We start from the raw sequence: 11225 nt of genomic DNA, 5'->3' as shown, positions 1-11225 counted from the left end.
GCGAGAGTGCGAGCCTCGGGTCGGCATGGCGGCGCGCCCGGGCTGAGGAAGGTCGGGGGCTGCGCTGCGACTCCCTGCCCCCCACACGAGGCCGCCTCGTCGGCGCCCCGGTGCCCGGGCCTGCCGGGCCCTCGACTGTTGCGGGTTCCACACGGACCGCGGCGGACGCGGACTGCGGCGCCCGCGAGCTCGGGGCTGGGTCGGGTCGGGGTCTGGCGCGCTCCCGAGGCCTGCGGCGCCGGGTCTGGTCGGGCCGGGTCGGGCGGCGGTTGTGCCGGGCCGGGCGGGGCTCAGGGAGCGCAGCGGAGGGAGGGCGAGGCCGGGCGGCGGAGACCGAGGCCGAGGCGGAGGCCGAGGCCGAGGCCGGGCGGGCGGCGGGCGGAGCGCTGCGGCCGCGGCCATGGCCGACGAGACCCCTCGGAAGGGCAGCTTCTCGGCGCTTGTCGGACACACCAACGGCCTCACCAAGCCCGCGTCCCTCGCCGCGGCCGCCGTCACCTCCAAGCCCGGGGCCGCCGGCGGCTCCAAGAAGCTCGTGATTAAGAACTTCCGAGGTGGGTGCGGGGCGGGCGGGCGGGCGGGGCTGGGGTCCCTCCCCTCGGCCGCTCGGGCTGCGACGTCGGCGGGGCGGCGCGGGCCGGCGGCGGCTTCCACTTGGTCTGTACAGTTGGTCCAATGGCATTGAGTGACGCCAGGTAACTCAGGTGTCCCGGTTCGCACGGCCGAGCCGGACCGAGTAGCAGGACTGAAGCTCTTCGTGATGTAATTTAATTACTTGCTCCACTTCTCACCAGCTCTGTCGCTGTCACTGTCTCAGAGCAGGCGTCTTCGATGCAGACACACGAGTTACAAGCTTATTCTTCACCTTCCTCCCAGCTTGGAGTAGTTTCAGTCGACTTTAAATGTTGTAGAGAGCTTAACTATTCCACGTTTATACGTTTGTGAAACCCACTTGTTAGGTAAAGGAATACCGTAAGATTTGTAGGATTCCTACGTGTGCTTATCCTAAGTATCAGTACTAGACGTATTTGTTTAGCCAATCGAGGATGGGACGGTTGCATAGTCTGTAACCCAAGAAATTTATAAATATGGTACTTGCATTGGGAAAACCTAATTTTTGCGTTCCTCACCTATGTGTATTTTAAGTACTTTTTTTGTGGAATAGTTTTTTAAAGATGTGTGATTCTTAGCATGGATGCCATTACCCACTGACTCCATCTGCATTTACAGACAGACCTAAATTGCCTGATAACTACACTCAGGACACCTGGCAGAAACTTCATGAAGCAGTGAAAGCCATACAAAGTAGTACCTCCATCAGATATAACCTGGAAGAGCTCTACCAGGTAAGGCTCCACATGTGCAAAAAGCGGAGCTTGTTAGAATTCTCACTGAGATGTAAACGCGCAGTTTTCTTAGGGAGAACTTTAAGACCTGAGGGGGCCAGGGTCCGGTTTTTCACTTACCTGATTGTTTCTTATAGTGTCGAAATAGCACAATTATCCAACTCCAGTGAAATGTGACCCAGACGTGGATTTTGTGCTTCTCGGTGTTGTTTCAGAGTCAGTAATGAAGGGGATAATAGAAATCGACTCTGCCTGCAACAAGAACAGTAGGAGTTCTGTGGCAGCGTGTTCCAAGTCGAGGAGGGTTTTCCGTTTTTGGTGGTTGTGGGATTTTTATTTCATTTTCAGGCCTCAGCTGTCTAGAAGGGTATTTAAAGTTAACCCATTACAGGAGAGAAATGCGTTTCTAAGAGTCACATGACTTTTAATATTTTCCAAATATGCAGCAAACTATTATTATAATTCCATTATGTTATATATGAAAATCTTATTACAGTTTGACTTGTTAATGTGGATTTTCCCTTTTTCATTGTGTTTTGTGATCAATTGTTGCAGTTAAAATGTGCAGACTGGTTTTGTTACATTTAATTTGAGATAACGATGTTCCTTTTCTAACACCAGAAGAAGTGATCAAAAGTACGTTTCACTGTTGGGATATTTCAGTTACACACAGACTGGTTTTCCTGATATCTTGTTTTTAAAGAATGACATTCGCTAACTAGTCTAATATTATCTACATTTTAGGTAATTTGATAGCACAATTTCTACTAAGAGACTTAAGTTAAAAAAATTTTTTCTGTTTACATAAGTGATTACATTATAAAAATTATGCAAACTACAAAAAGTACAAAGAAGAAAATAAAAATCACCTATATTCCTACCACCCAAAGAAGACTACCATTGACAGTCGATGGACACCTGTCCCTTCTTCGTCTTAAGTTTGTGTGAGGTTACTGTATTGTTTAATCAACTTAATTACAGTGAAAAATATGTACTTCAACAAGTTTTAACCAATGTATCCAATTGTATAACCACCACACAAGGTACAGAATGTTTCTGTCACCCCGAAAAGTTCCCTGAGGCCCCTTTGCAGTGGGTCCTGTCCTGTGCCCTAGCCCCCAGTCCTTGGCAGTCACTGATGTGCGTTGTGTCGGTATGTTTTGCCATCTCTAGACTCTCATGTCAGTGGAACCGTGCAATTGTGCCTAGCTCCTTTTGCTTAGGGTAGGGCTTGTGAGTTAGGCGCGTGCATGCGTCCTGACAGTAATTTGTTTCTTTGTCGCTGAGTACTCTGGGACCACCAATTAGTTATCCTGAGGTAATGGACGTCTGGGTGTCTAGTTTGGGGTTGTTATGAATAAAGCTGCTGCAGACATTCATGGGTAAGTCTTCGTGTGGACAAAAATTCTCATTTCTCTCGTGTGAACATCTAGAAGTAGGTTCTCAGAGTAAAATGGAAAGTGTGTATTTAACTTTACAAGACATTTCCTAACTTTTTCAAAATGGCTTCACCATTTTGCCTCTGCCAGTGGTGTGTGAGCGTTCCAGCGGCTCCGTGTCCTTGCTGACGTTGGGTATCGTCAGTCTTTTTAATTTTTGCTATTCTAGTAGGTGAGTAGTGGAATTTCACTACGGTTTTAATTTGCATTTCCCTAACGATATTAAGTATCTTCTCTTGCGCCCGTTGCCATTCCATACACCTTCTTTAAAGAAGCGTGTGTTCAAATCTTCTGCTCATTTTTTATGGTGGTGTTTATTTCCTTTTTATCGAGTGTTTGAGTTTATTATGTGTTCTGAGCGTGCATCCTGTACCAGGTATTTGCCCTGCAAATATGTTCTCCCAGTTTGCAGCTTGTCTTCTGATTCTCTTAACTATGGCTTTCAGAGAGCAGACGTTTTAAATTTTGATGAAGTCTTTGTATCAGTTTGGTCTTTTATGGATTGTGCTTTTAGTGTCTCTCTGAGAAGTCTTTGCCTAATCTAAGGTGGTAAAGATTTTCCCTTGTATTTCCTTCTTTTAGCGTTTTAGGTTTTACATTTAGGTCTGTTGTCTGTTTTGAGGTGAATTTTTGTATTTGCTGTGAGGTATAAATCCAAGTTCACTGTCTTCCCTGTGGAGGTCCAGTTGGTCCAATGCCGTGTGTTGAGGTGTCTGTCTTCCCCAGCAAACTGCCTTCGCCCCTTTGTCAGACGTCCTTGCCCCTGTGAGTGTGGGGGTCCTAAGTCTCCAGGTCTGGAGCGCTGGCCCTGCAGCTTTATCCTTTTTTGGGTAAACTTGTTTTGGGTGTTCTAGGTCCATTATATTTCCATAAGAATTTTAGAATCTGTTTGCCAATTTCTGCAAAAAAGCCTCCTAGGATTTTGGTTTGGATTATGTGTAATTGTAGGTGAGCGTGGGGAGAGCTGCTATCTTGACAACACTGAACCCCCCAGTTGACCACAAGGGACACCTCTCGCTTAGTTAGGTCTCAGCAATGTTTTCTAGTTCCGCTGTGCGGGTCTTGTACATCTTTTGTGAAATTTATCCCTAAAGCATTTCATATTTTTATGGTATTGTAAAAGGTAGTATAAATTTTAATTTCTGGTTGTTGATAGTACATAAAAATACAACTCATGTTTATATATTGATCTTGTATATTGCTGTCTTGCTAACCGCTCTTATCTCTAGTAGCTTTTTTGTAGATCCCATTGGATTTTCTGTGTAGACAATCACGTCGCCTATACACAGAGATAACTTTACTTCTCCCTTTCTAATCTGCATGCCTTTTATTTCCTTTCTTGCCTCATTGCACTGTATAGAACCTCTGGTGATTAGTACGATGATTAATAGAAACAGAAAAAGCAGACATCCTTGTTTTGTTCCTGGTCTTAGGGGAGAAAGCTTTCAGCCTTTCATCATTGAACACCATACGATGCTAGCTGTGGGTTTTTCAAAAATACCCATTATCAGGTTGAGGAAGTTCCTTTCTGTTCCTAGGTTGTTGAGAGTTTTTATCAGAAATACATGTTGGATTTTGACAAATTCTTCTGTGACTGTTGAGATGGTCATGTGATTTTTGTTTTTTAGTTCGTTAATTACATGGATTGATTTTTCAAATGTTAAACCAGTCTTTCATTCTGGTATAAATCCTACTTGGTCATGATGTATTATCTTTTTTATGTACTGTTGGACTCAGTTTGCTGACATTTTGTTAATTTTTGCATCTGTGATCACAAAGGATATTGTATTATTCTCGTGTAATGTCTGTGTCTAGTTTTAGTATCAGAGTAATGCTGGCCTCATAAAGTGAGTTGGAAATGTTCTCTTCTTTTCATTGTCTAGAAGACTTTATATGGAATTGGTATTATTTCTTTTTTGGTTTTTTTTAAATAAATGTATCTATTTTTGGCTGTGTTGGGTCTTCGTTGCGGTGTGTGGGCTTCTCATTGCGATGGCTTCTCTTGTTGTGGAGCACAGGCTGTAGGCGCATGGGCTTCAGTAGTTGTGACACTTGGGCTCAGTAGTTGTGGCACGCGGGCGTGGCTCATGGGCTCCAGAGCGCAGGCTCAGTAGTTGTGGTGCACGGGCTTAGCTGCTGTGCGGCACGTGGGATCTTCCCGGACCAGGGCTCGAACCCGTGTTCCCTGCATTGGCAGGTGGATTCTTAACCACTGCACCACCAGGGAAGTCCAGAATTGGTATTATTTTTTTCTTAAATGTTTGAGAGAATTCCCCGGTGAAGCCATCTTGGCTTTCTTTGTGGAAAGATTTTCAACTACAAATGTCATTAGTAGATATAGAACTATTCAGTTTATCCATTTCTTTAAGTTCACTCATCTTCTGCAATGTCTAATCTGCCACTAATACCATCTGGTATAATTTTCACCTCCGCATTGTTTTCCTCTCTAGGTGTTCAATTTGAATCTTTTTTTGTATCTTCTCTTTGCTTAACTTTCTCTAACGTGTGGAACGCAGTTATAGCTCTTTTATGTCCTTGTCTGCTGATTCTGTCAATTCCAGGTTGCTTTGACTGACTGATTTTTCTCCCCAGTAAAGGTTGTTTTCCTACTTCTTTGCATGTTTGATAGCTTTGATTGGATGCCAGACATTGTGAATTTTGACTTGTGTGGTAGATGCTTTTGTATTTCTCTGAATATTCTTGAGCTTTGTTCCAGACTTGGTTAAATTATTTAGAATCAGTTTGACCTTTCAGGCTGTTGCCTTTCAGCGTTGCTAGGCAGGACTAGAGCAGTGTTTCGTCCAGGGCTAATTGCCCTGCTGCTGAGACAAACCTTCCTGAATCCTCTGCCTGGCGTCCTGCTGTGTTCCCGCCTGGCTGGTGGGAAGTGTGTGAGCGCCAGAGCCCAAGGTCTCTGAACTCTCGGGGCTTCTTCCCCTCACCTCGGCGGTCTCCTCCCACATACGTGCTGGACAGCCCTCTGCTGAGCACTGGAATTGGACCTGAGGTCACCTCCCCTCGGGGCCTTCGCCCTGCAGACTCAGGCCTCGGCCCGGGGCGACTGCTCTGTGGCCTGGACGCTGGATGCCAGAGGCCAGAGTGGTTGGTGCTTGTCTCTCTCCTGTCTGCCAAGGCCACGGCCTCTCAGAGCCCAACGTGCCGCGCTTCGGAAACTGCTGCTTCGTGTATTATTTCAGCGAAGGCTGAGTCCGCTTCCTTTACTTCGTCTGGACCAGGAGCAAGAGTCCCACCGAGTGCCCAGACTCAGAGGCTTTTGATGTAATGAAATATTATGTCTTCCAGCTAGGGTTCATTATTGCTCTTTCCCTGGAGATTTGACTGTCTGGTATCAATTGCCCATCAGTTTTCTTAGTAGAATGACTTTGCTGGACCTTTTACCCAGGATGTGTTTCATAATAGTCACCATAGATATTATTGTAAACAGTGTTTCCAGATGCCCTGGGTATCGTGGGTGTCCGTGTGGGTGTATGTGAGACCCTGAGGGCTAGGGCTGCTTACCCCCAAAGTGGCACTCATTCCAGGGGACGTCTCAGGAGGGCCCGTGTGGGGGGCAGTGGATGGGCTTTTGGACGCAGGTGCGCGGGCGGGCGCCTGATCACTCAGAAGTTCTAGCAAGTCTAAGTACATCTCTGCAGAGTGAGCCGCTCACATCTTGTGGAGCGAATGGGGTGGAGATAGTAAGTGATGTCACGGTGAGACTATCCTGGTCTCCAGTAGAGTGGACAGTGCACTGGACCTGGTGTTTCAGAATAAAGCCTGAGTTTCTGCTGAGGTGGTGTGGTATATAATTTGCCAAAGAATCTTATGTGCAAGGAACAGTTCTCACCAAAGCTGGAAAGGTTTTTTGTTTGTTTGTTTTTGAGGAGGTTTTCAGGATTATTTGAGGGAGAACTTCTTGTTTTGATGTTGATCAGTTTCCCAAAAGTGGGGTCTGGCATCTCCCCGTGCCAGGTCTGAGGAGGCCTCGGTGGAGGGAAAGGTCAACTCCAGCCTGTCTGCACAGCCTACCTGCAGTTTCTTAGTTACTTTGTTTTTGTTAGCTAGAAAGGGATATTCAGATTACATGAAAAAGTCTTAGTAGATACACATCCAGCTGAGAGTCATTCTCTTATTGTAACGCGAGGAGGAGGAGATTTTGAGTGCATAGATCTTTTCTGAATTTAGATCTGAAATCTCAGCTTGCTGAAGAAAGTATATCTTGTGTGTCTTAGGTCTATATGTTTTAGTCCTACTTGTCATCTCAGTGAGGCAACAGAAGACAGAAGACTACATTTTCAAGAATGGTTTCGGGGAAGGCTATGTTGTTGATTTCAGACTAGTTTTTTGTTTGTTTTGTTTTTGGCTTTTTTTAATTATTGAAGAACAGTTGATTTACAATGTTGTGGGAATCTCTGCTGTACAGCAGTGACTCAGTTATACACATAGAGATATTCTTTTTTAAATACGCTTTTCCATTACCATTTGTCCCAAGAGATGGGATATAGTTCCCTGTGTTATACAGTAGGACCTTATTGTTTATCCATTGTAAATGTGGTAGTTTGCATCTACCAACCCCAAACTCCCAGTGCATCCCTCTCCCTCCCCCCTCCCCCCTCCCCCTCGGCAACCACAAGTCTGATTTCTATGGATTTCAGACTAGTTTTGATGCACAGAATCAAACCTGTCACAGAGAACTTGCGCTTGAGAAAAGCTGTGCTGCTGACCTTGAGTCACGGGGTAAATGTCTCCAGGAAACCCTGTGCCTGGTGAGAGCTCGGTGAAGGAGAATGGAGTGGAGTCAGGTCCTGACGGATTAATAGGGTGGGTGAAAGTGATGCAGGCGGGTGAGGAAGCCCAGAAAATGGGAAACAAGTAGACACTTTATTTGATGGACCAATTTGAGAATGTAAATTAATCAAGAGTGAATTCAATGCATAAGTTATTCAAAAACAGAGAATATTCAGGTTCAAATATCTTAGGCCTAATAGGAAGGATTTTGTTAATTCAGCGGCTTTGGTCACTCAGCGAAATCAGTCATTTGTACGAGGGCATCACGTCCGGCATTCGCAACGGGGGCCGGGAGGGTGGACGACTTCCTGGGACACCGCCCCCGCCTCATTCTTCGTCCCACGCTCAGGCCCAAGTCCTTGTCTCCTTTTTACGTTGCCCTTTGCTCGTTTCTTGTGGGTGGGAACCGCAGAGTCCTGGTGGTGGCTTCTCCTGTGTGGTGTGCTTGTCGCGTTTAGACGGGCCTGCCACCGAGTAGGGTAACCCGGGGCCTGGCTGCTGCAGGAAGCCGCTCCTCGGTCCTCGGGATAGTCCACGGGGGCGTGGTTTCCCCGGGGGTGGGGGCGGGGCTTTGTTTTTCCTTTTTTCCCTTCATTTACCTAAGTAACTCAGAGTACTTGCCTGCTCTTTCCCCTACGGTTTCTCGCTCTGAAACGTCCCGCTCCGCCCTGACGGCAGCTGTCGCCGTAGCTACTGGCGCCCGAAGCGCGTCGTTGCCAGTGCCGCGTGGCTGTTTTGCTCCCTCAAGGCCCTGGCGGGGATCCCCACGGAGGGGCGCGCCCTCGCAGGCATGGGTGTTTCGCTGGGACACTGGTCTGTCCTGAGACAGATAAGCGTGTGCAGAGCGGGCGTGGTGGCAGGGCTGGGAGGCTGGGGCGAGCAGGTGTTTGCACTCGGCTGCGCTGGTGTGAGGAAAACCTCTGTGTCCCAGTGCTCGGAGGGCCCAGGTCCTGCCGCTCCCCTCCTCCAATGCCTGGATCCAGAGGTGTGCTCGGTGCCAGTACCGGTTCCGGTCACGTGAGGTGCTTCGTACACCACGAGGAGGCATTTCTAAGCGTCCAAGTGTGACTGAATCTCCTGAACGTGTTCTGGGGAGGGCCTCCTGTGTTGGGCCGCTCCTGCAGCCCCAAAGAGCCTGCGGCGTCCCTGCCCCCCCGCGGGGAGCGAGCCGGTGACAAGGTGCCTGTAACATGAAGACGCCAGCAGTGACTCAGCAAAGACCCGAGGTGACGGGCGCCCCCAGCACGCCTGGGTGCCCCAGGGCTTGGCTGGTGGTTTTAAGAGGCCTCCAGATTCTCAAAAAAGAAATCTCAGTGGGCTTCACGTAAACAGTAAGCATGTGCTCAACAGGACATATATATACGAGGGAGAGTTGGCTCTAGCATTCAACCAAAAAAGTCACAACTGGGAAAAGATTGTTTTGAGGACATTGACACCTGGTTCAGGAATCGGAGCATTCAGAAAATGGTTCTAAGATGTCCTTTTATGAAGGACACGTACCACTAAGCTTATCTTGATTTTTACCAAAGAAAAATGTTTTCTTCATATATTATATTAAAAATTTACTTGGTAATAATTGTTTGTAATGATTAACTACTGCTGCAAAGGCCTTTGTTAGGAGGTTATCTTGGTTTTTTTTTTAAGAAAGAGACAGTGGATCTTGGACTGAATTATAAAAACATGAAGCTTTTGGGAAAGGCATTGAAGGATGTAAAAACAAAATGTGGATGGGGATCCCTTGTTCTAAGTAAGGCAGAATGTAAGGGAAAGGTATTTTTAGTCTCTTAATTATTGTTATTAGTCCATGTTCTCTTTGACCTTTTATAAATATGCATGTGTTTTATGTATTATATAGTTCTTTACATAATTATTTTCTTCATATCTACAAAAATTTAAGTTGCCCTTTTTTCCCCTCGGGAATATAGTATTTGAGTTAAGATTCCGAAGTGTCTCCATTCTGTATATCCCCCATATATTTTAAAATAGTTCAAAAATAGGCAGTTGAAAAACTACATTTCTGTTTACAATATTTCGTATTTGGATTGAATCAGATGCTGATTTTGTACATGAGATTTGAAAGAAAATTTTATTAGAACTGGTAAGAATATACAAGCATTATTCCTTTGATGTGGATCAAAACAGCTAATGAAAAATATTTCTGCCTCAAAACCTTGTTTCTTCATTAATTTGAGGCAGACTTGGCCCGTGTTCCTTCAGCTTATTTGGGACAGAATCATCAAACTCATGAGCGTGAAAGGAACTGGAATTCGTGTCGTTCTCCCCCCCACTGGAGGGTGGTCAGCAGGGTCTGGAGCAGGGATTTCCGGCTCTGGTTTCACATTGGCGATCGTCAGGGTCAACCCACACGCCTTCCTGTGGGTCCACCTCAGACCAAGGCGTCATCCAGACACAGGCGGGGGGCTCAGGCTGCTTTTGAGTCCTCGGGGGCGGTGTGCAGCCCGCTTGAGAGGCTGTTGAGGAGGGTCGCTTCCGAGTACTGTGAGAAGCCCAGACTGGGGCGGGCCCACCTGGGGCCTGGGTGTCCTGGGGCTGTCAGCGCGGCACCGCCCCATCTGCGCTCCAGGTTCACTGTTGTTACGGACCATTTTTGCCAAACTTTTACTGGATTCTGGCGTTCCAGCGATAATTGCCCTTGACCATGATAACTTATTTGTGGATTATGTAAGTGGTGGGCGTGGCTTTGTTACGATTAGAGCTGTTTGTACAGATGGGTTGCTTTTAAAGAACAAATTTGTCGTTCACAGTGAATAACTCACTTATCTCTTTTGTTTTCAGGCTGTTGAAAATCTTTGTTCTCACAAAGTTTCCCCAGTGCTCTACCAGCAGCTGCGCCAGGTCTGTGAAGGCCACGTCCAAGCACAAATCCTTCAGTTTAGAGAATATCCTTTTTTTGGCTTGTGAAGTTCCTATTTATTACCTAAGTATTTTGAAACTGAACATTAATAGGATAAAGAACTAATGAGTATCCTTAATATTAAAGCAAAAGCTTTTAAAATTCTCTTTTATTTATAGAAACAAAACCTTACATTTGTATCATACAACCCAACGTAACATTTTTTTAGGTGGAGTTTTTACTGTTTAAATTACTTGGCTGATCTGAATAAAGTCAGAGTGTCCATTTATCTAGTCTGTTTTGGAGTATTTAGGAAGAGTTCTGAAAAACATCTTAAGGTTTGAGTGCTGCTATTCTTTATTCTTGTTTTTTAAAAGTCTGTGTTAGTTTTCTGTGATTATAACCAATTCCCACAAAGTTGGCCGCGTGAACCAACCCCGGCCCGTTGGCTCACGCTCTGCAGGTCAGCTCGCGGTGGGCTCGGTGGCTCTCGGCTCCGGGCCTCGCCGGCCCAGATCACGCCGGATATTTGGTCCCGACGAAGCCTTGCCCCGGGTGGGGCCCCACCTGGCCGCAGCCCCCGGGCCTCCCCAGCACCTCAGGTTGGCTGGCGTGGGCTTGACCCTGTGCAGCCTTGCCTTCGGGCCCCCGCTGGCCACGGAGACCGGTCAGGGTGCCGCCACGTGGTGAGCGCCTCGGCTCGGCACTGGGCACCGGAGCTGCCAGGCCGCTGCCGAGGTGGCACCTGCCTACGTGTGCTTGCGACGCAGGCCTTTTCAGACTGTTCGTGGAAGGTCT

At 47.0% G+C, this 11225-nt stretch overlaps 1 protein-coding gene across 1 annotated transcript in view; it reads left to right on the top strand.

The window, feature by feature from the left end:
- CUL4A (cullin 4A) overlaps positions 1-11225 on the top strand; it is a 68662-nt gene that overhangs the window by 23013 nt on the left and 34424 nt on the right. Inside the window, exons 2-4 of the mRNA XM_057532915.1 lie at positions 326-554; positions 1231-1346; positions 10370-10474. Coding sequence (XP_057388898.1) covers positions 401-554; positions 1231-1346; positions 10370-10474 — 375 coding nt within the window. The 5' untranslated portion in view covers positions 326-400. The remainder of the gene's footprint in view (positions 1-325; positions 555-1230; positions 1347-10369; positions 10475-11225) is intronic.

Source organism: Balaenoptera acutorostrata, chromosome 18, assembly GCF_949987535.1.
Source record: "Balaenoptera acutorostrata chromosome 18, mBalAcu1.1, whole genome shotgun sequence".
NCBI lineage: Eukaryota > Metazoa > Chordata > Mammalia > Artiodactyla > Balaenopteridae > Balaenoptera > Balaenoptera acutorostrata.
Note: the sequence above shows the minus strand (reverse complement) of the source record. Positions and strands in the feature narration are given on the sequence as shown.